General features: G+C 39.0%; 1 protein-coding gene across 16 annotated transcripts in view; it reads right to left on the bottom strand.

Moving 5' to 3' along the window:
- The window catches only part of CAST (calpastatin), a 112,275-nt gene that overhangs the window by 23,717 nt on the left and 62,770 nt on the right, over positions 1-25,788 (bottom strand). For 8 of the 16 annotated variants that reach the window (XM_005557415.4, XM_045394858.2, XM_045394847.2 and 5 more), the window contains 16 exons: positions 23,952-24,017; positions 23,286-23,327; positions 21,557-21,613; positions 21,046-21,159; positions 19,906-19,986; positions 15,942-16,010; positions 14,270-14,368; positions 12,088-12,168; positions 11,421-11,459; positions 10,816-10,908; positions 10,595-10,681; positions 9,410-9,511; positions 5,892-5,975; positions 4,925-4,972; positions 3,541-3,636; positions 1,491-1,586 (listed from right to left, as the gene is read on the bottom strand). In XM_005557415.4, coding sequence (XP_005557472.3) covers positions 1,491-1,586; positions 3,541-3,636; positions 4,925-4,972; positions 5,892-5,975; positions 9,410-9,511; positions 10,595-10,681; positions 10,816-10,908; positions 11,421-11,459; positions 12,088-12,168; positions 14,270-14,368; positions 15,942-16,010; positions 19,906-19,986; positions 21,046-21,159; positions 21,557-21,613; positions 23,286-23,327; positions 23,952-24,017 — 1,254 coding nt within the window. The remainder of the gene's footprint in view (positions 1-1,490; positions 1,587-3,540; positions 3,637-4,924; positions 4,973-5,891; positions 5,976-9,409; positions 9,512-10,594; positions 10,682-10,815; positions 10,909-11,420; positions 11,460-12,087; positions 12,169-14,269; positions 14,369-15,941; positions 16,011-19,905; positions 19,987-21,045; positions 21,160-21,556; positions 21,614-23,285; positions 23,328-23,951; positions 24,018-25,788) is intronic. The other 8 variants (XM_073993895.1, XM_073993897.1, XM_005557418.4 and 5 more) reach the window with 1 other exon arrangement.

Raw genomic sequence — 25,788 nt, 5'->3', positions numbered from 1 at the left:
ATCAAATTCAACAACTACAACTCAGGTCTCTGGGTTTCCTTAACAAATTTTCTTTTTATACACACAAGAACCACCCAGGGAACGCATTCATCTCCTTCCTCTGGTCTGTCTTCCTTCAGCTCTCTAATCTGCATGCCTTTCTTGAGTCCTCTGACCTTTATTACACTCTACAGCTATTCTTTCTGGCTTTCGAGGGTGTCACAATCCCAGAAATGCCAACTGCCTCAGTGACAGTAACCTTGGCAACCATGGCCAGAGTTGGTGGAGTTGAGGCCCTGGAAAGGAGGATGAGGAAGGGGAAAACAAGAGCTTTTTTTGTTTTGTTTTGTTTGCTGTCGAACAATCCAATGCTCAGCTCTACAGTCAGGGTAAAGTTGAGAAGGAATTGAGCCCTCTAAGGCCCTGGCAGTCACACTTGGCAGATGAGGTAGGTGGTGCAGGTGCAGGTTTTGGTTACAAGAGTTATCCTGGGGAATGCTGGCTACTGTTGTTTTGACTCCAATCACGGCCTCTGTGCCTGCTTTCTTTACCAGAGTCCTTCTAGAGTCCCCCCTCCTCTCCTGTTCTTTACCACTGTGGCCGGGCACCCATGTTGTAAAAAGTACCTGAAGAGTACCCGGAAACCCCCCAAAATTGGGGAGGTCTCATATCCACACTAGGCTTGAAGACAGCTGAGAGCAGGGGCCATATCTTTCATCTCAGCTGAGGCTCTGAAACATCAAGTGGATCAAGGTCAACTCAAAGCCTCATTTCTCTCATCTATTATAGGAGGATGATCAGGACAGACTTCATAGTGTCCTTGTGAAAATTTAATGGGAAGACACTGCAAAGCATTTAGAACAATGGCACAGTAGATGATGAAAGTTAGATGTTCAGAGGGAAGAGGTACTAATTCTGCAGTAATGAAATATAATTCCCTCAGATGTTATTCCCTGAGTCAAATTATATCATTAACTAATTGGGGGCGGGGGAACTCTAAAATCAAAAGAAAACAAAGATTCAGCTTGTTATATATTATACTTCATATGAAAATTAGAAAGTGAGAGAGACGCACGAAAAGAAGAAGGAAAGAGAAAGAAATTGAGTCAGTCTCACCTTCTGTAGTTGGGAGAGTGGGGAGGAATCATAATGATTTTAGTGCATGTTATTCTACCAGGAAAGTCAGTAAAAAGTAACTTTGGGCTTTCGGTGGAAATCCAAATAGGCTTAAAAGATGCAGAAAAGTGAAAAAGCAGGATTATCCACAATAGCTGAGGAACTAGAATTTCAGAAGAGTAGAGAAAAATACAGTTGGGAGTAATTTAATTAAAAATTTAAATCTTAGTCTGAATTTCTACAACATCTCTGAAGCCCAAAGAAACAACAGATACTATAATTATATCAGATTTTATTTTTAATTTGTCAGAATAGATAAAATGATGGTAGAGAGCGATGGGAGGAGGAAGAGCACCTTCTCAAGCCACTGCTCAAATGCCCAGGGAGTCACTCACCAAGGTAGCTGGCTCAGGTGGTGCTGACTGTATACTACACATGGAGGTCCGAGACACAGCCTCCGCCACGGGAGCTGGAGCAGCGGCCTTAGATTCCTGAGGAAAGATGCAAGTACTCTCAACAACTTTAGAAACATTTGGTTAATAAGACTGAGCAATGGTAGACCAACAAGACACTCTGCTATATTATATGGTGTGAACATGATTCTCTTGAATACCTAAGGATTGCTGAATAGTAAATAAGTCAAAGCATGCTAAGACTCTTCAGTTGCCATTTTTTCCAACTTGGTTTTACTTCTCACCTTAGGCAGGTTACTGAAACTCGCGAAACTGAGTTTCCACATACGTAAAAAGAGAACAATGAAAGTATCCACAGCTGAAGGGTTCGTAAGGGGCCTATATGAGACAATGCAGGCAAAGTGCTATGCATAGTACCTGGGAACACAGTAAGCTCAATACATTTGAGCAATTATTGCTATTATTTCTATTAGTTAGTTGTCATTATGTATAACAAATATGCCTATTATGTAACATAGCATTATGTAAAATACTGTATTTATATAAATCTAAGAGCACTTTATATACCGCTATGTAGGAATGGAAGGTAGTAATAATAAACCACAAGTTCTCGAAGTGTAATCCCTGAACAGCCTCAGCACCATAAGAGCACCTAGAAATGCAGATTCTTAGACCCCCACCCCATGTACTAAGTCAGAAACTTTGGGGGTAGAGTCTAGCAGTCTGTGCTTAAAAAAACTCTCCAGATGATCCTGATGCATGCTAAGGTTTGAGAACCACTGTCCCATCTTATTTTATCACAAGAATGAAGTTTCAAGGCTGGGTGTGGTGGCTCATGCCTGTAATGCCTGTAATCCTCCCTTTGGGAGGCCGAGGAGGGTGGATCACTTGAGTCCAGGAGTTTGAATCAGGCTGGGCAACATGGCCAAAGCCCAGCTGTGCAGAAAATACAAAAATTAGCCAGGCATGGTGACATGCACCTGTAGTCTCAGCTACTCAGGAGGCTGAGGTTGGAGAATTGCTTGGGCCTGGAGATTGAGGCTGGAGTGAGCCAAGACTGTGCCACTACACTCCCAGCTGGGAGACAGAGTGAGACCCTGTCTCAAGAAAAAAAACAAAACAAAACAAACAAAAAACAGAAGCAAACCTTTAAACAAATTGTTTTAAATCTAGACATTTATGGAAGCCTATCCTATAGGCAAGGTGCTCAGCAGATGGTCATCAATAGGATATGATCTCTTCGTTCAAGGAGCTTACTACCCATTTAAACTTGGCATAAATGTTAGCGTTAAAGAGGGACTAAAACAGCTAAACTCTTCTTTGTAACAAAGGCTTGAATAGTGATATATAAAAAAAGAACTACAGATCCTCTGCCATGTTGTGTTCTGCTTAATAAAGGTTGGATGGATCCAGTTTAGGGAGGGAAAAGCAGGAGATAAAGAAAGCCATATCTTAGCAGAGGCTTGAAAGGATGAGTAAGACTTTAGCTGATCTAGAATTAGAAAGAAAGGTCAATCAAGACAGAGAAGCCAAGTGAGAAAAGCCAGGGACGCACACATACTTATTGTTCAGTTTATTGACACAGGGACACAGTTTGGTAGGAAAGAAAACAGGGTCAAGAATATGGCAATGGGCACTTTTTTTTGTAGGGATGGGAAAGACATGACGACAGACATACTTGAGAAAGAATGAGTCCAATGGACATGAAGGAGACTGCAGAAAGGCCACTGCAACCCAGAGGGGAGGGGTGATGACAGCTCAACCAGGTCAGTTACAGAAGCTGGGACAAGAAGGAAGGCATGGCTTCCAGAGCTTTCCTGAAGGAGTCATTGCAGGACTTCAGTTGCAAGAATATCAGGGTTAGGTTGGGGCAGAAAGCACATCCAAAAAGGAAGACAAAAATGACATGGAAAAACGATGGCATATTAGGCTTTCTAATAGACTGCTTCATGCTAAAACAGTTTGTCTCACTTTTTTTTTTTTTTAAGATCACAAACCTCAAAACTAGAGATTAATATGTTTAGAAACGTACTTCTGTCTTTTCAGTTGGCTTAGATGGTTTTTCTTTATATTTAGACGGGTCAAAATCTTCTGAAAGTTCATCAATGAGCTCTGATTCACTCCGAGCCTGTAATATAAGAAGTTCTGTATATTACAAGGGGACTCTTTTTTATTTTGCAAAAAAAAGTTTTCATGGAACAATTATTTTCCCTGATTAACACAATGAGGCCATACTTAACACCCAAAGCTAATTTATAAAGGGCGTATTTTTTCATTTATCAACGTTAAGATAAAATTTTCATGAAACAAATAAGAAATACTTACAAAACACTTCAGTACCGCAAAAATATTAATGGTTTATTTGGTCAAATGTTTCCTTGATATTTTAGTTTCAGAAGAATTTTGTTCAAATAAAATTGCCTGTTCTCTGCAATGAAGATCTGTATAATTTTTTAAAATGTGATTATTTTCCTATTTCCTCATGACTTCTCTTCTGAATAAGTGAAAACATGGATCATATACTCTGTTCATATGATTATGTGGGATTTTGGCAGGAAAGTTCTGCTACCCCTTGTTCTTTCAGGGGAGTGGTATTAGTTTAGGGCATGTGGAGACTGTCACTAACAACAGTAACATGATAGAAGGGCATGTGACTCAGACGCTGGGACTCAGACTGGACAGCCTGAATTCTAAGTCCTGGGCTTGGCTTGCTATTTTCTAGCACCTTGACCTTGGGCTATTTACATAGGCCCTCTGTGTCTCAATTTCCTCACTGTAAAATGGGAATAACAACAGTACCGTCCTCATTCACTGAGGGCTCACAAAGATAATATCCAAAAAGCATTTGGTGCAGTGCCAGGTACATAGCAAGTGATTAATAAATGTTGCTGATTATATGTGACAGGTCACTACCAACTTAAGGCAAAACAGAATCATCAGAGAATTTGATCAGGATGGACAGTGAGAGTTACACACACAGCCAGAGCTTTTCTTTTCCTTTTTGATCTTTATATTCTTGAAATGCCTGCACTGTGGTTTGTATACAGTAGGCATCAAAAAAAAGTGCTAGCTTAATCTGACTTAAGGGCCCTCTTGACATCAGTTTCTAGTGTGTAATAAATTTTACTAGAAATTTATAGTCCAGTAATGATTTTTGAGGAAGATCATCTTTTTTTAGCAAATTTATTTTATTTTATTAAAAAAAAGAAAGTATATAATGAAAAAATACAATAAAATAAGATCATCTTTAAAATATAAGGAAAGGAGCCACAGGTATCAGCCAAGTGTTACCATCTCCTCTGCACTCGGTTAGCATGCAAGTCTGCACAGTGAACTCCGGACTGTCAAAATTATCTTAATTCATACTTTACATGTCTATTGTTCTTTAAGTATCAGAAAAAAATGTATTTCCTAACCTTGGGTTTTTCTTCAGGCTCTGGCAATAGTGGTTTTCCATCTTTATCCTGTAAATAAAATTAAAACTCATTGGAAATGAAATAGAAAATTTTGCTTTCATGTCCCATCAAGTTTGTTTCTGGGAATTCCAGGATAAGAGATGTCAACTAATTTTTTTTCTTAGATTCACATGAGTTTGTGTTTCAAATTTACTTTTTATAAAGTATTTAAAAAGCAGCTGAGCTGTAAAAATCAAGATGTTACCAAATAGAACGCACATTTACTTTAAGTTATTAAAAAATGTTTTTCATCTGTTGGATAGAGTAATAGGAAAAAAAATTCTTTGGCAATAAAGATGTATGTTTATGAAAGCTTTTAAAAAATCCCAGTTCTCCAACCTAGAGTGAAGAGGTGGATATCATTCCTATAACACTATTTAGTTTTTTTGGATATGAGGTTTCATAATTTAGAATTGTAACCATTTTCCAACATGTGTTTATATGCATGATTTCAAAAGTAAATGACAAAAATGTAATGACAGGAGTTAGTCTACCATCCTCACCATAATCAAAAACAATAGCAACAAAACCACCTTAACTTAGCATATTGGTAAAGCCTCGTACATTCATATCTACCCCTCAGAAGACCTATGGTGCTTTTATCCATATAGCATTAAGAAAAAAAAACTATCCCCAGATTGTTCCTTCTGAGTTTAAGGATCTTTTGTAAGAATTGTTAATAAATAAAACATTTAAATTTGTGGGAATTTTAATGACCACAGGGTCACTACTTAGGAAGCCAGGCAGGGACAAACCATCCCTCAAGGGGTCTAACTGTAGGGAGCAGAGAAAAAAAGGTTCAGGGTTTTCAGAGTTAATATCTGAATGGGGGACAGGTATGTCCTTTGACAGTGTCAAGGGTACAGATGCAATAAAACAAGATGCAAAGGCAAGATGCTGTTGTCATGCACTGTGGCTAAAAATTTACCGTGGCTGGTTTTAATCTGTACTCAGATGGGATTGTTTCATCATCCTCACCACACTTCTCTAGTTTTTCTTCTTTAGCTTTTGCCTGATGAAAATGGAGGGGAAAAAAAAGTAGTTGGATAATGCACATAATGAGATGATATCACTTCCTCTGTGTACTTCCTGAGTGTTATAGAGAAGACCAAATCTGGTAAACGCATCTGGAAGAACTTTGTAAACTACAAAGCACAAGACCATGGTGGGCAGCTGTGAGAAAGGTAGCAGTGGGTGACTGAGCAAAAGCAGCCCAGCCAGGGATCCCGGGGAGCTACCCTGTTCTGCTTCCAGCTGCTGTGACCTTGAGAAGCCACTTAGCCTTTCTTTGGTCCAGTCTCTTCAGCTGTAAAATGTGGCTACTAATAACCCTTATCTAGCTCACTAACTTGTGAAGATCACCAGAGAAAAGTAAATAAAAAGATTCTTTGAAGACAGTAAGCACAGTGCAGCAGTTAGTTGCAATTATTTTAATGGCTTTCATCTGTCTTACTCAACGAGGCAGCTGTCTAAGGAAGGGAGAGGAAATACGACTAATTTTCACATTAAACCCAGTTCAGAAATGGCAGAAGCAGCCCATCACAAATCTTGGCTGATCCATGTATAACTTGTTTTACCTCTTTTAAAAGGGCTCCCTTCAATAATGCCAGGACGTCTCTAGCTTACTAAACCATGAACAACTAGCTGCATTACCAATAAAAGTGTAGTTCTATAGTAGATCACTGACTGCTACGACACAACACTTGCAATTTAACCTGCTGGTGGGTAATGTGAGTCCCATAATATGTAAGGAGTACCTGTATCAAGGCGTGGATTTAATTTACAAATCAAGGTAGGAGGTTCACTTGGCATATTCCAACCCAACCCACGGCCTCCATCTGCATCTTAGCCTAAGAGTGTGGTTCTTTACTGATTGGTTAGTTGATTAATTACTACTTATTGAGCACTTTTAATGGAACAGGCACTGTTCTATGCTTGCGTTTAGTTTTACTGTTTTACAGAAACTCTCATTAAAGGATGAAGTCATGGTTTCCTTTTAAACATTTCCAGTCATGCTCTATTTGGGCATCTGGAGAAATCCTATCATGCAGCAGCACTCCCCAGGTCAGGGTACAGCAGCCTTCAGGAACATCCAGGGTCACCTGTATTAAGATGGTCCTCCCCACTAATCTCAGGCTGTGGACAGTGAGAATGACACATGCAGCCAGAGCTTTTATTTTCCTCTTTGATCTTTATATTCTTGAAATGCCTACTCTGTGGTTTGCATACAGTAGGCATCGAAAAAAAAGAGTCTACTGAATTGAAATGGCACTAGACTAGGCAGCCACACCTAAAAATGTGGGAGACTTATAATGGGGTATCATTATAGAATAAAAAACTTTTATTTTATGTTATGGTAGATGACAGGAATACTAAGTAGGCATGGGTTTCCTCTCTGGAGTACTGTGTGGTTTTCCACAGACAGCTCTCTATTCTGGGGTGTGCTGGGGTGTGCTGGGGTGGCAATGGACACTCCTACAGGCTGATAGCGACCTTCCTGAGCCTTCTCATCACATCAGACTATCTAGGATGTAAAGGACCCACTAAGTCTGGTACTAAGAATTCAGGTTAAGAATCTGGAGGACTGACAGATTCTCTTTAGAAACATTTGTACTTTGTATATGATTAAAAAGGAAAACTAGTGATATGGTTTGGCTGTGTCCCCACCCAAATCTCATCTTGAATTGTAGCTCCCATAATTCCCACGTGTCATGGGAGGGACCCGGTGGGAGGTAATTGAATCATGGGGGCAGAGCTCTCCTGTGCTGTTCTCATGATAGTGAATAATTCTCACTAGGTCTGACGGTTTTATAAAGGGGAGTTCCCCCTTCCACCATGTAAGACGTGACTTTGCTCCTCATTCACTTTCCACCATAATTATGAGGACTTCCCAGCCATGTGGAACTGTGAGTCAATTAAACTTCTTTCCTTTATACATTACCCAGTCTCCGGTATGTCTTTATTAGCAGCATGAGAACAGAATAATACAACTATTATGTCATAAGAATGGAAAAGAAGAGTTCTTTTTGCTGGAATATTAGTTTGCTGCTACTCTGAAATTTTCTAGAGGAAACTTAATACATTCATACGCATTCCCAAACTAGTTACCCACATGCTTATTTTATGTCACTTTTTTTTAAACATCTGCTTATCTGCTTTTAGTCACTCTTAAGACTCCTTTGATCCTGGGGTTTATAACATGTTTATACCCTCCCTTCCCACATTTATTATCTCTCCTTAAGGGTCTGCAAAAAGCCTGAGACAAAAGTGCAATATACTTGTGGCCCCGTCACCCTCAGGTGGTAAAGCCACAACTCAGCTTGGCCTCCTGACTCCCCCCAGGGTTCTGCCAACACCACCCTTTCCTCAAGATGACACTGCTTCTGTCGGCTGCTCTAAGTAATGTATATCTCACATTGTGTTGTAATTAAGTTTCCCTTCTTCCCAGTACATTACTTGGTCCTGGAAGATAGGAACTGCTTCTCTTGCTCCCCTGCGTTCACCATCACAAAGCTTATCATGCCACACTGTGGCCGGTGAGCCCTCCAAGAAAGTCGAAGATAGAAACTGGCCCATCTTAGGCCAGGGTAGTCCTAGACTCAAGGATAGTTGCTGGTAGTCAGGGAGACTCCCCTTCCCTGATGACTCAGAACAGGAAGTGACAGCAGAGATGGGGCATTGTGACAGCAGTGCCTACCAGCTCCCCCAGCCTGAGCTGATGGAGGCAGGGTGAGCTCCTGTGGATCCCAGGCTGCCTTTCCATCTCCCCACAACACCACCTTGTCAGGAACGGGCAACTCTCTCTTTTCCTTCCTCTTTCCCCCAAAAGGACCAAGTTGAAAAATTCTACAAAAATTATAATTTAATATTAAAACTTTCCTATACCAGATATAAGCTTGTTTTGGTTCAGAGGCTTGTTAAGATCTTGGAGTGTGGTGGGATAAACACTTATCAGCATTATTCTCTAAATATGCAGGAGCTCTAGTTACGGAGTAATCGTTGCTTGATTTTAATTTGAGACAAAATTTTCAACATCTTTCCCCATAGTGATAAATGAAGGATCTTCCCACTCCTTGTATAGACATCTCCCTCTCTTATAAAGAGAAGCACCCAGAACCCTTCTGAAAATACAAATTTCCAATTGCCAAACTTCACTATTTCCCGCCAGGCACTGCCTCCTTGTTACCTTGTTTAGTCAGGTGTCATTGAAGCTCTAGCAAGGAAGATTCACGCTCATTTCAAATGTTAAAATTCTAGCTGTTTCACAAGCAATCACTTAACTATCCCTCTTAGTTGCTAACGACTCAGCAATAAATAAGGCACAATGAAGAATGTTCACTTTTACTCTCCAGCAAAAGTTGTGCAAGAATTCTAAACATGCAGAATGCATCCAGTTTTGTAATGTGCAGACTAACACGCTTTGTAAATCAACTCTAAGGTCAGTACCTCATCGACTTCCTTAATCGAGCTGAGGTCGAGCTCAGGTTCTGCTTGCCGGGTGCCCAGTGAAGCCGACAGAGCCTCCAGTGCTTGATCGCTCATTGTATCCTGTTAAAAGTAAAAAATTCTGTGCATGAAAAAAGACATCTCTGGAGCCTGAACAATCCATTTACTTCTTTGTGAAATACATTTTAGATTATAAACTGAATGTGGATTGGGGAAGTGCTCTAGAAAGGCAAGTTTATTTGAAACCTTGCAAAAGAGAGAAAGGAAAAAGAACTTACCAATGAGTGGAAATTGGGGCTAAGACACGTTTCTATAGTAACAGCGTTCTCTGGGGCACACTTCACCCCTTATTTGGTAAGCTAGACATAAAGCTATAGTAATATTATTATAAAATACTCTTAACAACCACAAAAAAGAAGCAAGTAGTAAACTGTTACCACCCTGTTTTTCTTTTTCTAAAACTGTGTCTCTAAAAAGGCTTCCGATAACCTTTAGCAAACCTGCTAAGCTGAAAGCAGGGAAGCTTGAAGTGGCCCCCGCTGCCTTCTTCTCTGAAGGCACAATGGCTGATCGCTGGAGGAACTCCCACTCTCAGGGGTGTGGTGCTCACCACTGTTCCCCAGCCTGCCAGATAAAAATAAACTGTCCACTCCAGGAGGGGAGAGGCACAAGCAGCTCCGATAGAAACTGTTCCTGGGCATTATCTTGACTGTTTGCAGAGGAGACATGTGTTCCCAGCCAGCACAGAGCTGCAGGATTGCCTTTGCGATTTGTGAGAATTATGTCATAGTGAAATACAGCTGAGAGTGGGGGGCAGTACCAGCGACATGGTGTCCCTCTAGTGATCCTCAGTGCTCAAAGTCCTTTAGAAAATCAAACTTGAAGGTTTTATGTTCCAAGAGTGCAATTTCTCTGGTTTCTGCCCTTCTGTGTATCATAATGGTGAGATGGTCTTAGGTGACAACCAAGACAACTGTGCTAAAATCATTCCCAGGCAGTTACAGAAACACACAAGGCTTGCCTGGAGATGATTAATATAACCCTCATTGGCTTCCCTATTCCGGATAGACCTGAGAGGGAAAAAATCATGGCTTCTCCTCATGGGTAATGCGCTACTGGCAGCTTCCTGAATGAGCTAGATCAGGCTCTGGAAAGCAACTGCTGTCAGGTAGACTGTGATTATACCTTCTCCACCTTTCTTTTCTTCTCTTGGGGTGGAGCAGCACTTCTGACTGTCCCTGCTGATTGAGCTTTTAAAACTTCTGTAGATTCCTGAAAATAAAATACTAAAGATGAGATTTACGGATGAGGAAACTTTAACTGGAATAGCCTGAACTAAAAAGTTATTCTTTTAAAGTTCAAAATAGTTCCTAACAAGTTTCCCTTAACAACACTAAAAACAATACCTCTTTTTCAGTTTTCTTTCCAGCAGCTGTAGGCGACCCACAGGTGAAGTCAGATGACAAGGCATCTATAGCATCATCTGGCCCCATGGGTTTCTAAAGAAACAGGCACAGTGATGGGTAACTTATGGGAACCGCTGAAGTGGAAGAATGGGTAATAAAGCTAGCAAATGAAGAATGCATTTTTCTAATTCCTTTGCAACCAAATGAGATGTGTTAATAAAACAACTTAGATCAAACTGTATGTTTTGAAGCGAGCGGCTACTCACTAAGTAGGTTTAGTGAATACTCACTAAGTATTATTTTCCACTTCCCCGTTTCTAAAGGAGTTACATGTTAGAATATTCTCATTCTATTATTATGAACATGCAGTTTATCCTAATACTTTCTTGCCTTCATTCTCCTTCCCCTCAGAAACCCTACTTATGGGACTCAGGAGCACTGAAACAACCCTCACACCAAGCCCTTTCTCTGAACACACAGAAACTCCATTTGATTTGGAGATGAGTTAAATCATAATCCTCAAATATAGAATTGATAGCCCTGTTCCCCCAACCAAAAATATAAAACATATTAATTTAGATCAGAAGACATGTATGTAAACTCACCAAAGAGTCTGGAGGAGGCCCTGTGATCCCTTCCGTTTTCTGAAACAAATATTAATTTGATGATGTTGAGAAGGCAGAATTAATCCTTAAGATGGGCAAAATGTATGGCCCATTGTGGGTTGAATTGTGCCTCCCACCCCAGATCTATATGTTGAAGTCTTAACCCCAGTACCTCAAAACGAGACCTGATTTTGAGATAGGTTCCTTATAGAAGTAATCAAGTAAAGGTGAGGTCATTAGGGTGGGCCCTACTCCAATATGATGCGTGTCCTTACAAAACGGGGAAATTTGGACCCAGAGATATGCATAGAAGCACAGAAGGAAGATGGTGTGAAGAGACGTGGGGAGAAGACGGCCATCTATAAGCCAAGAATAGGCTTCAAAGATACCTTTCCCTCACAGCCTCAGCAGGAACCAGCCCTGCTGACACCTTGATTCTAGACTTCCAGCCTCCAGAACTGTGAGACAATCAATCTCTTGTTTATGCCCCTGATCTGTGGTACTTTCTTACAGCAGCACCATCCAACCAATGCAGTGAGCTTCAGAGTAATGACAATTTCACATGCACATTATGTTTTCTAACTTTTAAACATTGTAAAAATAATGACATGAAATTATATTCTAAAGAGGAAACAGTGAAATAAAAGTAAATGATTATTTAACTTACAGCCAATAGTTCCCTGTATTTTGGAGGAATTGTGACTTCTCTTTTACCCAATTCCTCTATGTAGGTGGAACTCATTGGATCCTGGAACAAAATCATACACATAGGGATATTATATAATTAATTAGCTGAGAATGCTATATGCATATTCTGAAACTAAAGCATGATTCCATTATTAATTTATGGAAGTACTGAGATGAATGATAAATCATTAAGAAGCCAACAATTTATACAACTACATTTCTAAGTTTACACAAATACCCATATTTAATTGGCTTAACTCATATGTAATGCTAGAAAATATTCAAAATACTAAAGTTGACTTCTAAATACATTTTGTTTTCAAATGTTTTCATTATCTAAGGTTTATAACCAATATAAAAGAACAGTTAATAAGATAATGAGTTTCTGTATAACCCAATACCCAACTCTATTAGCTTTGTCATTTCTAAGAAAACAAAATCATAGAGTGGATGTCTCCTGTTTAGCATTCTCAAACCGAATTCCCTTTCCCTGTTAATCAGAAACAGCCACCATTCCTAACTTTAGCATATCAATTTAAAGTTATTTTAGAACATTTTTTACATATGTAGGTATCCATAAACAATGTCCAGCATTACTTTGCTTATTTTCCAATGTTACATAAATGGTATCATATTCTACATATCATTCTGCATTTTTTATTCAAAATTATGTTTTTGTAATGTATCCATGCTGATACATGAATAAGCCATTTTAACCACTATAAAGCACTGAATTTTATTATCCTGTCCTCTATTGAACAAAATTGTTTCCAAACATTTCACCAGTTCTTATAACTCCTTGCACACATGGGCAAGGCCCCCTCCTGGGAATCTCTCTAGAGGTGGACTTCCTGGTTGAAGGGAATGTTCATCATGAACACCCACCAACTATAGGAAGACTATAGGAATTGTCAGACTTGCACGCTTTTGCTGATCAGATAAATGCAAGGCAGTGTTTCTTCTGTGTTTTAATATCATTCTCCTAATTACTAAGGAGAGTTTCATTTTACTTGCTTATTCGTCAGTCAAGTTTTCTCTCAATTTTCTATTGGGTTGTCTTTTTCTGTTTTTATTCTTTACAAATTCTAGAAACAAATCCTTTGTTATGTCTGTTGCAAATATTTTTGTCTAGTCTATGGCTTTTTTTTTTTTTTTTTTTTTTTTGAGATGGAGTCTCCTTCTTGTTGCCTAGGCTGGAGTGCAATGGCACGATCCCAGCTCACTGCAACCCCCACCTCCCGGGTTCAAGCAGTTCTCCTGCCTCAGCCTCCTGAGTAGCTGGGATTACAGCCATGCACCAACATGCCTAGCTAATTTTTTTTTGTATTTTTAGTAGATACGGGGTTTCACCATGTTGGTCAGGCTGGTCTCGAACTCCTGACTTCAGGTGATCTGCCCACCTTGGCCTCCCAAAGTGCTGGGATTACAGGTGTGAGCCACCATGCCGGGCCAGCATATCTTTTTTATCATACCAAGGAAAATACAATTTTAGGAATTAGGAATAGGGATAAACTGAGGGTGGAAAATATTGAGAAATCAAAACAAGTTCTAGTCCATTATACTTAAATCTTGAGGATGGAAAATAAGTGTGTGACCCAGTGGACCATGTCCCAGTGTCAATCTTAGCACAACAACAAATGTTTGCTAACTCAATGTTATAATGCAGCTGCTAAAAGACAAACCATTTCCATCCCCAACACTAATTTCTAGTTGCTGTCTTGATACTGACATCATCCTGTTTCTATGCAAATGACAGAACACTAGACATTCTTTTTTTTTTTTTTTTTGAGATGGAGTCTCTCTCTGTCACCCAAACTGGAGTACAGTGGTGCGAATTCAGCTCGCTGCAACCTCTGCCTCCTGGGTTCAAGTGATTCTCTCCTGCCTCAGCTTCCCAAATAGCTGGGATTACAGGCGTGTACTACCATGCCCAGCTAATTTTTGTATTTTTAGTAGGGACAGGGTTTCACCATGTTGGCCAAGTTGGTCTTGAATGCCTGACCTCAAGTAATCTGCCTGCCTCAGTCTCCCAAAGTGCTGGGATTACAGGTGTGAGCCACCGCGCCGGCCTCACTAGGTATTCTTTTGTATTTCATGACCATGGCCTTCTTTGCTCTCCTACCTACTAAGTATGAATTTTTACAGATATCAAGATCACATACTGAAACTTCTGGTCCAGTATACGTTGTATTTTCTTCTTCAGTTTCTTCAGGTCCTCCTAAAGTATCTATTAAGTCATCCAAAGCAGCATCCATGCCTGACTGGAAAAGGAAGAACAGATATTTAAATGTTATTTGTTACACATATTTCACTTTTAGTTTAACTACAAAAAAGCCATTCTGTGTAGAAAAACCACCAAACACCAAAAGTTTTTCAACTAGTTCCCCAAAATAGTTAAAATCTGGTCTCTAACAGACTTTACTATTTAAGTCTCAAAGTACAAATTCTGGGTGGGAAAGATAAAAAGCCACATTCAGGCAATAAGCACAGTTTCAACAAGTCTACGGGCATTACATACATGAACAAATGTATAAGTTCATTAAAGCTGCCAGTCCAATGCACTGATAGTTAAAAAAGGAAAAGCAAAACAAAATACAGGGAATTATAACCATGTTGCTCTAAGTGGTAAGGGAAACGCTTGGTATTTATTGCTTATCATTACTTTTACAGAGTTTCAAAGAAAGAGCCCCTAAAAATCTCTATATGGTACCTCTTCCAAATATAATCTATTTCATGAGTGAAATCACTCTGTATTATTTCATTCACGTTTTTGTTGTTGTTGTTGTTCACTTGCTTGCCTGAAGAGGTTTACAAAACAGAAATTACCTGAGACATTAAACTTACAAGAACTCACAAGTTTACTCTGTCAATATGGGCTTAAGTCAGTATAATTGATGTGGTTTAACTCGTGTCTCCACCCAAGTCTCATCTCGAATTGTAATCCCCATGTGTCGAGGGAGGAACCTATAATCTCCATGTGTCGAGGAAAGGTGGTGACTGGATCATGGGGTGATTTTCATGCTGTTCTGATGATAGTGAGTGAGTTCTCATGAGATCTGATGCTTTTATAAGTGTTTGACAGTTCCTCCTTCACACGCTCTCTCTCCTGCTGCCTTGTGAAGAAGGTGCCTGCTTCCCCTTCCAGCATGACTGTAAGCTTCCTGAGGCCTCCGCAGCCACACAGAACTATGAGTCAATTAAACCTCTTTTCTTTATAATTACCCAGTTATTTATAATAGTGTCAAAACGGACTAATACAATAATAAATAAGAGTGCCTCTATTTTTTATGTTAAGGATGATTCGTTATGAACAATAACCTGCATTGAAAAGGAGAAAACAACAGTCTAGGAAAGTACCTTGTATTATTTGATTTAGATGAAAAATAATTATTTAAATTGTCTTTTTTTTTTTTGCAACTACCATATTCCCCTGACAATTTTAGGACTCTCCTGATCATGGATATGTGGAATACGATTTGAAGGTTTAGACTGATTCTTTTAGGAATTTCAGAATAAAGAAGTACCTGACTTCTTTAGTAATACCTCTGGTTAAATAAAGTGTATTTGCAGGAGAGAAACTGGAATGTAAACTGCATGAGATGAAACTGGAGTTTTGTTTGTTTTTTTTTAAGGATTATAATATCAAGTATTACAAATATGAGTGTGAAAATCGTACTTCCAACCCACACTTTCAATATTAGCTTGAAACAATAATTCATTAAAATGGTCCTTTAAATTACCCCCTCATATTATTTGCCCACAAGAAATCAGATTTGTTAAATAGAGAGCATATGAGTAACTATCTCATGTAGAAGGACACTGCTGTCTTCGTACCTTTCCCGATGGTTTATCCGGTTTAGATTCAACTGGCAGAGCTGGGGCTAATGATTTCTTTTCTTTTTTCTGGTGAGAATTGAGAAATTAAAAACTCATTCTTACATACCTTAATAAAACTCAATACTATTACAAATTTTAAAATAAATTCATTATATTAATAGCATTGATCATACACCGAACATCTGCTCTACAGCAGACACTGTGCTTGTATGTTTTATATCCTTTTTCAGAAGGGCTTCAATTCTATTAGTCTCATTTAGTGATGGGCAAAGCAAAGCTCAGATTAGGACACTTTCCTCAGGTTACACAGTAAGGGACAGAATGCAGATTTGAATCTAAGACTGTTTCTTTCTTCGCTGTTCTTCTCCAGGACCCACAGCCAGTCTTTGCAACATCCATGAATTCTTGCTGTAGGCTGCCACTTTTGGCTTTCCTCTCTGGGTCTTCGCCCCCACACATCAAGACCTCCATATTTCTCACTTTGGCATCTCATTACCTTCTCTTTCCTTAAAACGAGTTTATCACTCATCATTGCTTCCAATGCTCTATCAAAGATTGCAAATAACTTTTCCATCTGCAGTTTCCATGCTTTTATCCAGATACAATCTCTGAAATGTGACCCTTGGAGCATCTCTCCCTCCCAGCTGCCATCTTTCAGCACCATTCTGATCCTATTGTGGCATCTATGCCCTTTGTTCTCCATTACCTCTGGCATCTCTTTTACTTTGGTCCCCACTGTATACACTGCACATTTCTGCCCTGTGCTGGTGGTCTTATCCAAAATCATTCTCTATGGTCAAGGGCAAATGCTTTCAGAGACTGGCAGAAACTAAATGGGTGAAGTTGTTGGGTTAAGGAAAAAGGGGACCATATCCCATTTGAAGGTATCCAAATTCAGGCAACAAAGCACAGGAAGAGCACAGGCTCTGATTGCCAAGGTTTGCATGACAGTTGAGACACGCATGGCTGCCTGAGGCTTTAGCAAGTCACTTCTCCTTGGAGATGTTGGATAAGTGAATCTATACGAAGTATGAAAACTATTGTTTGGCACATGCTCGCCACTATGTAAGTACTTGCTATGTAATTGTAAGTGCTAAATAAGTGACGGTTACGATTGCAATGCTAGAAACACTGTGGGGGCCACTAGGGTGTGAGCCTGAGTCTGGATAATTGAAACCACTTCCATGATTCAGCCACTACCTCATGCAGATATTCACTCATGTTCTCTCCCGCACCTTCCTCTTCCTTCTCAATGTCTCTCTTCCCCTCCTTCTCTCCCCACTATCTGTCTATTCCATCCACTCTTTCTCTTCCTCTCCCTTTCCTCTTATTTCATTCTTTTCTATTAGAAAACAGTATTTTAATTGTCTTGCTACACATATTTCTTTGGACATTTCAAACACTTAAATTCAGCCCGTCCAAAATCAGATACATCCCTTTCCTCCTCAATTCCTCTGACATCTGTACTCTTGTCAATGGTACCCAGGGAACTTAGGGACTGGACTGCAACGTGCCCAGCTCACAAAGGCACTCATTCTCAGGTGCCAACTCTGCACTTGCACAAACCTGACAAAGAGCTCCTAGGGGCCTCCTTTCCCTTACCGTGTGGCTACCAACCTCGTGCAATCAGACTCAGAAGCACCAGGTTATCTTAGATTTTACTTTGTCTTTGCCCACTTTAGTCAATCATTTCCTAAAACCTGAAGATTTTTGCTCTGCAATTCGTCTTGGATAACTCCCCACTTTCTTATTCTATCACAGCTGTAATTTAGGCTAAAATATCCCTGACCAACCTTCCATCTTCCTATCTCTATGCTATCCACCTACTGCAGTCCCTTAATCCTTCTGCAGCTCGGATTCAATTGCATAACCCCATCTGTTCTCTCGGGTTCTCAATGGCTACCTGCTGTCAGCTGAATCACTACATGTACAAACTCACCTTAGCATTCTCCACTGCAGTGCTCAACCTGTCTTTCTGGTCTTACAGCCCCACCACTCACTTCCTCTGTGCTTCACCCACGTTGGAATGTACTTTGTGACCAGAACACATCTTACACTTTTCAACACCTTGATGCATTTGCAAGCCTGCAATCCCAGCTATCCTTCCATGCCTAACTGAACTTGGATCTACTCTCTCAAAGCCCTTGTGGATTCCCTGAATTAGATAGAATCCCTTCATTCCCCACCAAATAACACCCTGTGGGGGCCTTTCTTAATCTGATTGAAATACAGTCCCAGGTATATTGTCTTTTCCCCAACCCTTAAGACAGGCCAGCCTACAGCTAATGCATCCTGCAGAACCAACTATGGTACTTTATTTAGTTATTTTATTTTTTTGAGACAGTGTTTTGCTCTTGTTGGCTAGGCTGGAGTGCAATAGTGCAATCTTGGCTCACCACAACCTCTGCTTCCCGGGTTCAAGCAATTCTCCTGCCTCAGCTTCCCAAGTAGCTGGGATTACAGGCCTGCGCCACCACACCTGGCTAATTTTGTATTTTTAGTAGAGACGGGGTTTCTCCATGTTGGTCAGGCTGGTCTTGAGCTCCCAACCTCAGGTGATCCACCTGCCTTATGGTACTTTAAACATGCTATGTACTAAAATAAGAAGGCAAGTCATTAAATTCTATTTAATGGGAGAAGAATCAGAGGCAACGTAAAGTAAAATGAATTGCCTCAAGTTCCAGCACAAGTCAATGCACAGAATTCCACATAAGCCTCTCTTAATTTTATTGTTTAGTTTTCACTTATAACACTGGTTAATTTATATCTAGCTCAAAACTGAAAATTTTGATTACATTTAAAAATCTATTTTAGCGGGCCTAACGCTCTGCCTTAAATCTATCCATTTTCAAACTGAAAACATTGATAACATTTAAAAATCTATTTTAACGTATCTAATCTTCTGCCTGAAATGTATCCATTTTCAAATGATTTCATCTAAGCATTCCTCATTGGCACAAGAGCGTGCTGTGTCTGCCTGGGGTGAGGCTATGAGTCTCAAGGTAGTATACAAGTGATCTATTGCAAGAAAAAAACAATTTTAAGTTTGATATTTTCATTTAAAAGTTTTTGTAAATGTTGCCTTTGCTCCATAGGAGACCTGTATTAATTTGGATAAAATAATGTGCCTTTTCTCCCAAAATCCCAGGGGAAAAAAATGATGTTTCAGGGAGATGTGCCATATTTTTACCCTAAAAATCATTTACCCTATGACTTTCTTTACCATTTAACCTGTAGCAGGATATCTGTCCCATTTACAGAAGCAAAAGTATAGATAAATCTATATTAGTTTTAAATTTTTCATTCCCATCTTCTCATTCTTCCTTCACTTGATTACTTGTGGCTTCAGATTGATTACATGCTCTCCAAACTGATTACTAATTCTATATTGCTATGGGTAGAAAACGTAGATAACTTCTCATCTTATATTCCTGGGCAGGGATCGGAAGCAGCTCTTCAAAAAATCTAAGAAAGCTATGCCCACAATCACCCAGCTCAACACATCTACTTCATCCAGAGAGGGCTTGAAATATTTCCTTTGGAAACTTCTCATATCCATTCATGTTGATGTCATGGTTGTGATACACTAGCATCAAGACAGCTGACATCAACATTGAAAGCTGAAAAAGTCTATTCAAATGCTCATGGAAATTTTATTTGCTTTATTTCATACCTATAAATTTGGAATGCAGAGTCTGAGTCAACTCACATTTTAATGTACTTGGTATTGATATCAGTACCTTATATATGGCATGTACTCAGTAAGCATTTATTGAATATATAAATTTAAAAATTATTCTTGGTATCTTGTTCACTCTCTATCCCTTAAATGCATGCTCTTCATAAAATTTTATATATAAACAATGTTCATTTTCCCAAATGATAGGTTATTTGAGCATACGTTTCTTAGAAACTTGAGAAGCACAGAGGCCCACGTTGCCATCTGCTTGTGTGTGCTCACCTTGTCACCCGGCTTGCCAGATGTTGCAGCGACACCAGCAACACTCTCTCCACCAGCAGAAACCGTGTCTTGTGGTTTAGTCTAAGACAGTGAGGATAAAAGGTTGACAGAGCTAAGTATCTCTGTATGGTTATTATCAAGATTATGAGTTTCAAATGTCACTAACATCTGCCAGTTCACCCACATGGACACCATGATAAGGCAATGTTTACTCACTTCTATTGTACATGGTGCAGTGCTAGGCACCACGTAAAGCTGAACTCAAGAGCCTAAAACGTTCATGCAGGTAACATGAGTAGGTCAATCAGGCTAGGTAGTGACTGTGGTAAACTGGAGTACACATACCTGGTGTAATGGCTGTAGTCAATCGTTGCCAATGTGAGCTCACTGTTGCTAGACAGTCCGATTTTTCAAGAGAAGTTACAATTTGGGATGTTATGTGAAATACCCTGACTTTGATTGCTGGCAATTAATTAAAAATAATTTTTTAACAACATTGTAAGCCAAACAAAATACATATGTGCCTTTTAAGTGGTAGATCACAAATCTGTGATCTCTGATATAAAATATATTGTGAAGCAAGCCCCGTTATTATCTTCCAAGTGCTCTCCATGAAAAAGTATTTCTTGTAGATGTTAATTCTTCTAAAAGCTGGCTGCTATTAACCACATAATTATGGAAGCAATTTCTAATTTTTGGCTCTGTAAGTTCAACTCTTCTACAACACGACCCTAAAAATGCTTTAGGATTTCCATTTAAAGAACCAGATAATTCAGGGCACATATGTTCCCCAGTCCAGGTGTGGGGGGGTCCGGGAGGCAGCCTCAATCCAAAGCTGCCTGTCTGGGAGACAGCAGAGCCTGCTGCCCTGCAGTCACAGCTGGTTATTGCTGGGCAGTGGGAGAAGGATGGAGAGAGCATCCCTCAGGCCAATCTGATGCCCTTCTCAGGCCATCCATACATCCAAGTTTCTATAAGTCTATTTGAAAAACCAACAAAATAATAATACCAAATCACTACAATACAAAATATATTCAGCACAGCCCCACAGATTTAACTACACACCTCAGTGTTAACAGGGGAACCGCATCTTATTACCCAGTTGATGTTAAGGTTTTCCTATCAATCTGCTTCATTTACCTTTGGTTCTGTTGATTTCTCTGATGGCTGCTGTTCAGCTGATCTGGAAACTGCTTTTTTATTGTGAGCATCCTTACTTCCTGTATCTGATGCCTGCTTGGGTAGGCTTTTTTGCTGAAAGTACATACACAGGTGCCCACACACATATAAAGACATCGTTAACAAGATGGTAGTCTTAAACATAATACTGATACTTTATAGAATAAAAATTGTTCATAACAGTTGTGCTGTCTGTGGTTCTAAAGTATGTGAATTTGAATTAGTGTGATGTACATGTGACAATTTCACTTTAGGTACAAAATCTGAAATAGTGCAAATCCTTCCCCCAAAATTCAGCAAGAATCACACAAATTGTAAACACTGCTATTGCCACATGATGGCACCATTTTAGCTGAAGAAACTAATATCCAACTATTCATTGTAGGGATTAGTTTTGAATTGATGAAAGATTTTAATTATATCCCACCAAAAGATCTTGCCTTATAATTAAGCCCTGATGATAATCATTTACCTCTGTGTGTTCTTTTGGCTTTCCTTCTTGGGATTTTTTCTCATGAACCACAGACAGCTGTCAATTTCAAAAGATTAAACTTGATTACATTGCAATCCAACTTGTAATACTTTCAGACAAGAACAAGAACAAAATTCCAACTAAAACATTCTGCCTTTTTTCAGGAAAAGAACACTTAGGCCCACTCTTTAAGGTCGCAGAAGTAGACATGTGTTATCAGGTTAATAGTAACCCTGTCAGCAGTCTCTGAGAATGGTGATTATCAGAATAATGAAAAATTTAGTATTTCATCTGAATAATATTTTCAAATACATGTATATCTCTAAATTACTGGTTGTTTTTCACAAACATACACAGATAACACATGAGCCATGTGACTACTGAGTTTGTTGAGAGCTGATCCCACTCTAGAAAATATATTTTAGGCCGGGCAAGGTGGCTCACACCTGTTGGGAGGCCAAGGCAGGCGGATCATGAGGTCAGGAGATCGAGACCATCCTGGCTAACATGGTGAAACCCCGTCTCTACTAAAAATGCAAAAAAAAAATGAGCCGGATGTGGTGGCGGGCGCCTGTAGTCCCAGCTACTCAGGAGGCTGAGGCAGGAGAATGGCGTAAACCCGGGAGGTGGAGCTTGCAGTGAGCCGAGATCGCGCCACTGCACTCCAGCCTGGGCGACAGAGCAAGATTCCATCTCAAAAAAGAAAAAGACCGAAACAAAACAAAACAAACAAACAACAACAACAACAAATATATATATATATCTCTTTTTAAATCTCCCTTCATAGGATTTACAGAGTTTTTTTTTTCTTTGTTAGTAGAGAAGATCTCATCACCAGAAACCCAATTTTCTTGAGATTCAGTAGATAATCAAAAGTATTTAAAGTGGAATAGAAGACAACTTCTACTTAGCTGCAAATTCTTCACTCTGGAGTACCCTATGTTCTACCATCGCCAGGGCCACCAGGAGGCCTTCTACAAAATCAGACAAGCCTCACCTTTCACCCTCACCTGTGCTTGAAGTACCTGAGCTCAAATATCTATGCTTTTCCACAGGAAATCTTGTGGTCTTATCTTAGTACTTGCTTTAAGTGCTTGACAAAATAAAACGCAGCACCTTATTGAAGAGAAACATTTGTGTTGCCGTACACACCCTGGTGTTCACCTCCACACACAGGCAGAATGGCATTCATTCTGGACAGTCATGGGTCAGGAAAGCAACAGAAGCTAGCCTTCTGTGTAACTGTTAACCAGTTCCACCAACTGAGATAAGACTGTCACGATAAACCCAGCCAGCCTCTTAGGAAAGGTTCTCATCTGTAAGTCATCTAGGTGCTGAGTTCAGCAGACGCCTTATTCTTGATGTCTCACTGGAATTGGAATTGGATATTCACTACTCTTTGCCTTTTTTCCTTTGTTCCTCTTGCTTTTTTCTTTTTTAAAACAATCACTATACATATAACAAAAAACCAGATTTGAACAAAATACTTCTGAAATAGAGTTTTCATCTATAAATTATTGTATATTCTTTTTAACAATATATGGACTTAATGTTATGAATATTTTATATATCCTACATGTACACAGTCATTCAAAAGGGTAGTCCAAAAATTAATTAAATTAGCCAGCAACCCCCTTTACCATTCACAGCAGTGCCAAGGTAGGAAGTTGATTATTCATTATTATTAAAAAGAATCCAAATATCTCACTAGCAGACTTAAACTGTTTACCTTGGTTGATTGTGACTTCTTCTCAGGTTCTGTTTTTACAGCCTAAATTCAGAAAAAGAAACAAAAAGGAAGAAAGAAAAGAAAGATAGACATAGTTTACAAAGATTATCATAGATTTTCTTCAACTGAGGAAACTCAAAAGAGATGATTTTTAATGTAATTATAAACAGTATCAGTTAAGTTTGTCACACTTTGCTTGAAATTGCAACTCTTTAGATAAACAATTATGTATACTAGTTAATATTCTGCTCTTACTATTCAGGGAGCAATTTATATCTTCTTGCTAGGTATATCAAAGATACATAAAGATTTATTACTATTTACATTGTAACAAATACATGTGGTACAGAAAATAAAAACCCTCATCACAAAGCCAAGGGCACTGTGTTTCCATGCCACTAACAAGGTGTTTTTATCAGTGAAATACTCATCACGGGTTTTGGCTGACAGTGTAAAACAATGGGTTGGTGACAGAATTGAGGGCACAGAAAGCAGTGAAAATTATTTTTAGTGCCAGAATGTGGCTGATGGGCAGCTAAGCCTACAGAAAATCCATGATGGGATCTCTGTTAACAGAAGACTGTGAATTGCAGCTATTAGCACATGCTGAGCGGGTGATGTAACCATTAGTAAACAGAGATGCCCTAGTACAATGAACAACATCACCTGTTTTTTGTGTTTTTTCTTGTTAGGAAGATGTGGTCCTTCCATCTGTTGGCTGACTGGAATGGCCTAATATAAGAGCACAGCCCCAGGTATAATTTTATTTTATCTGTCAGTCAAATAAGTAACATGTACAAAAAGGGTTAAAATGATTATATCAAGATTCATTCTATTCATCTATTGCATCTACTCGATGCATGTATGTATGACTCCAAGAAGTAGTAGGCACACTTACATTCTAAGGTCCTAAGCAAATGTTTCAGTTTGTGTTTACATTTTTTCAGTGAAGGTTTTTTTAGCGAAGGTTTCCATTAATAAAATTAATTTCTCATTCCTTTCCCTTCCCTGTGTAGAGACTACATGAATAGTATTTTTTCCTATGTATCCAATGTTTAGTTATGATCAAATAGTCATAGATATTACTGAAAGTTTTATGAAATTCTGTCAACATAATCCCCCCAAAATTGTAAATATTTAGTGCATGGATTTTTATTGTGCACATCATAGTCCTGTATGTAAGGATTAATTTAAAGTTCTAGAAATGCTTCTAAAGAACTGGTTGTAATTTAGCATCTTTGGTATGGTATTTTACAGTTTTATCCAACTAAACATTATTTGTGTAAAAACAAGTACATGCATGCATTCTCAATATAGGCAAGATATAAAATCATGACTAAAACTTGATTAAACATTTCATGAACTTTTCAGTCAGAGATTACAAACTAGGGTCCAGTGCTTCCTGCCGTTTCTTTCCTTTTTATCTGCTTGGTGGTATCAGCACAAACTAGTGGTTTTTATTTATTTATTTTTTAATTTGAAGAGGCTAAAGTCAAATGTCCTCTTAATTTGTCATGTCTTCTACTTCAGTAATGAAGACACACACTTTCCTCAAATAATGGCCCCTTCCTATGCCAACACACTATTTTTGGAAGGAAACAAAGCTTATGATTGAAATATTTTTAAAGAAATTTTAAATTTTGGATCCTTTCACACTACACTCTCATTAATGAGTTTCTATTTATGGTACTATCCTTTCAGTTTATGCAAATATCACTTATTAAATGATTAAAAAAGAAAATAAGCCAGCTGGTAGTATAGTGGTTTGAATCTATTAATATCTTGCAATTTGGCAATCAAGATTTTGCATGGGAGAACTCTACACTACAATTAAGAATGTATGTTCACAGACACAAGCAGCTTATAATGCAGTGTATATTTAAATCAGTAACTGCTAAATTTATTTTTGTAGTGGTTGTGCTGAATATAATAATGATGACCGTAATAACAAATGTGTATCAATCACCTCTCATGTGTCAACTCACTTTATCTTCATAATAATCCTATGAGATAAGTATATTATATCCATTTCACAGATGAGAAATTGAGTTTAGAGCAGTTAAATAACTCCCTAAAGACATCCATGGTGGACCTGAGGTTGTGTATGTTCTAGTTACTGCACTGCACTCTTTGCCCAGTACTGGCCAACAGACAATCCAATCTGGACACTTGCTTAGGACAGGAATTGTCCAATATACATTATGTTTCCTTACACAGTCTTGTGAGGCAGGTACTATTATCACCTTCCTCCAAACTGGACAGATAAGGAAACCAAAGCAAAAAGGGATTGTCCAATATCACAGCTGATGTGGAACCAAGTTCCAGGGAAAGAGACTTGAGGCCAAAAATGGTCCCTACTCAGCCACTGGGGACACTTCATCACGTGCATCTTATTTTTGTTTCTCCCTCTCTTCTCTCTCCTACTTTCCTCCAGTTTCACAGGACTGCCAAGAATCCTCATGATTAATGCTTAGAGAAGGGTGAAGAGTTTGCTGACATTTGT

This window comes from Macaca fascicularis, chromosome 6, assembly GCF_037993035.2.
Source record: "Macaca fascicularis isolate 582-1 chromosome 6, T2T-MFA8v1.1".
NCBI classification, from domain to species: domain Eukaryota; kingdom Metazoa; phylum Chordata; class Mammalia; order Primates; family Cercopithecidae; genus Macaca; species Macaca fascicularis.
The sequence above is the reverse complement of the archived record's forward strand: the minus strand, read 5'-3'. Positions and strand labels throughout refer to the sequence as shown.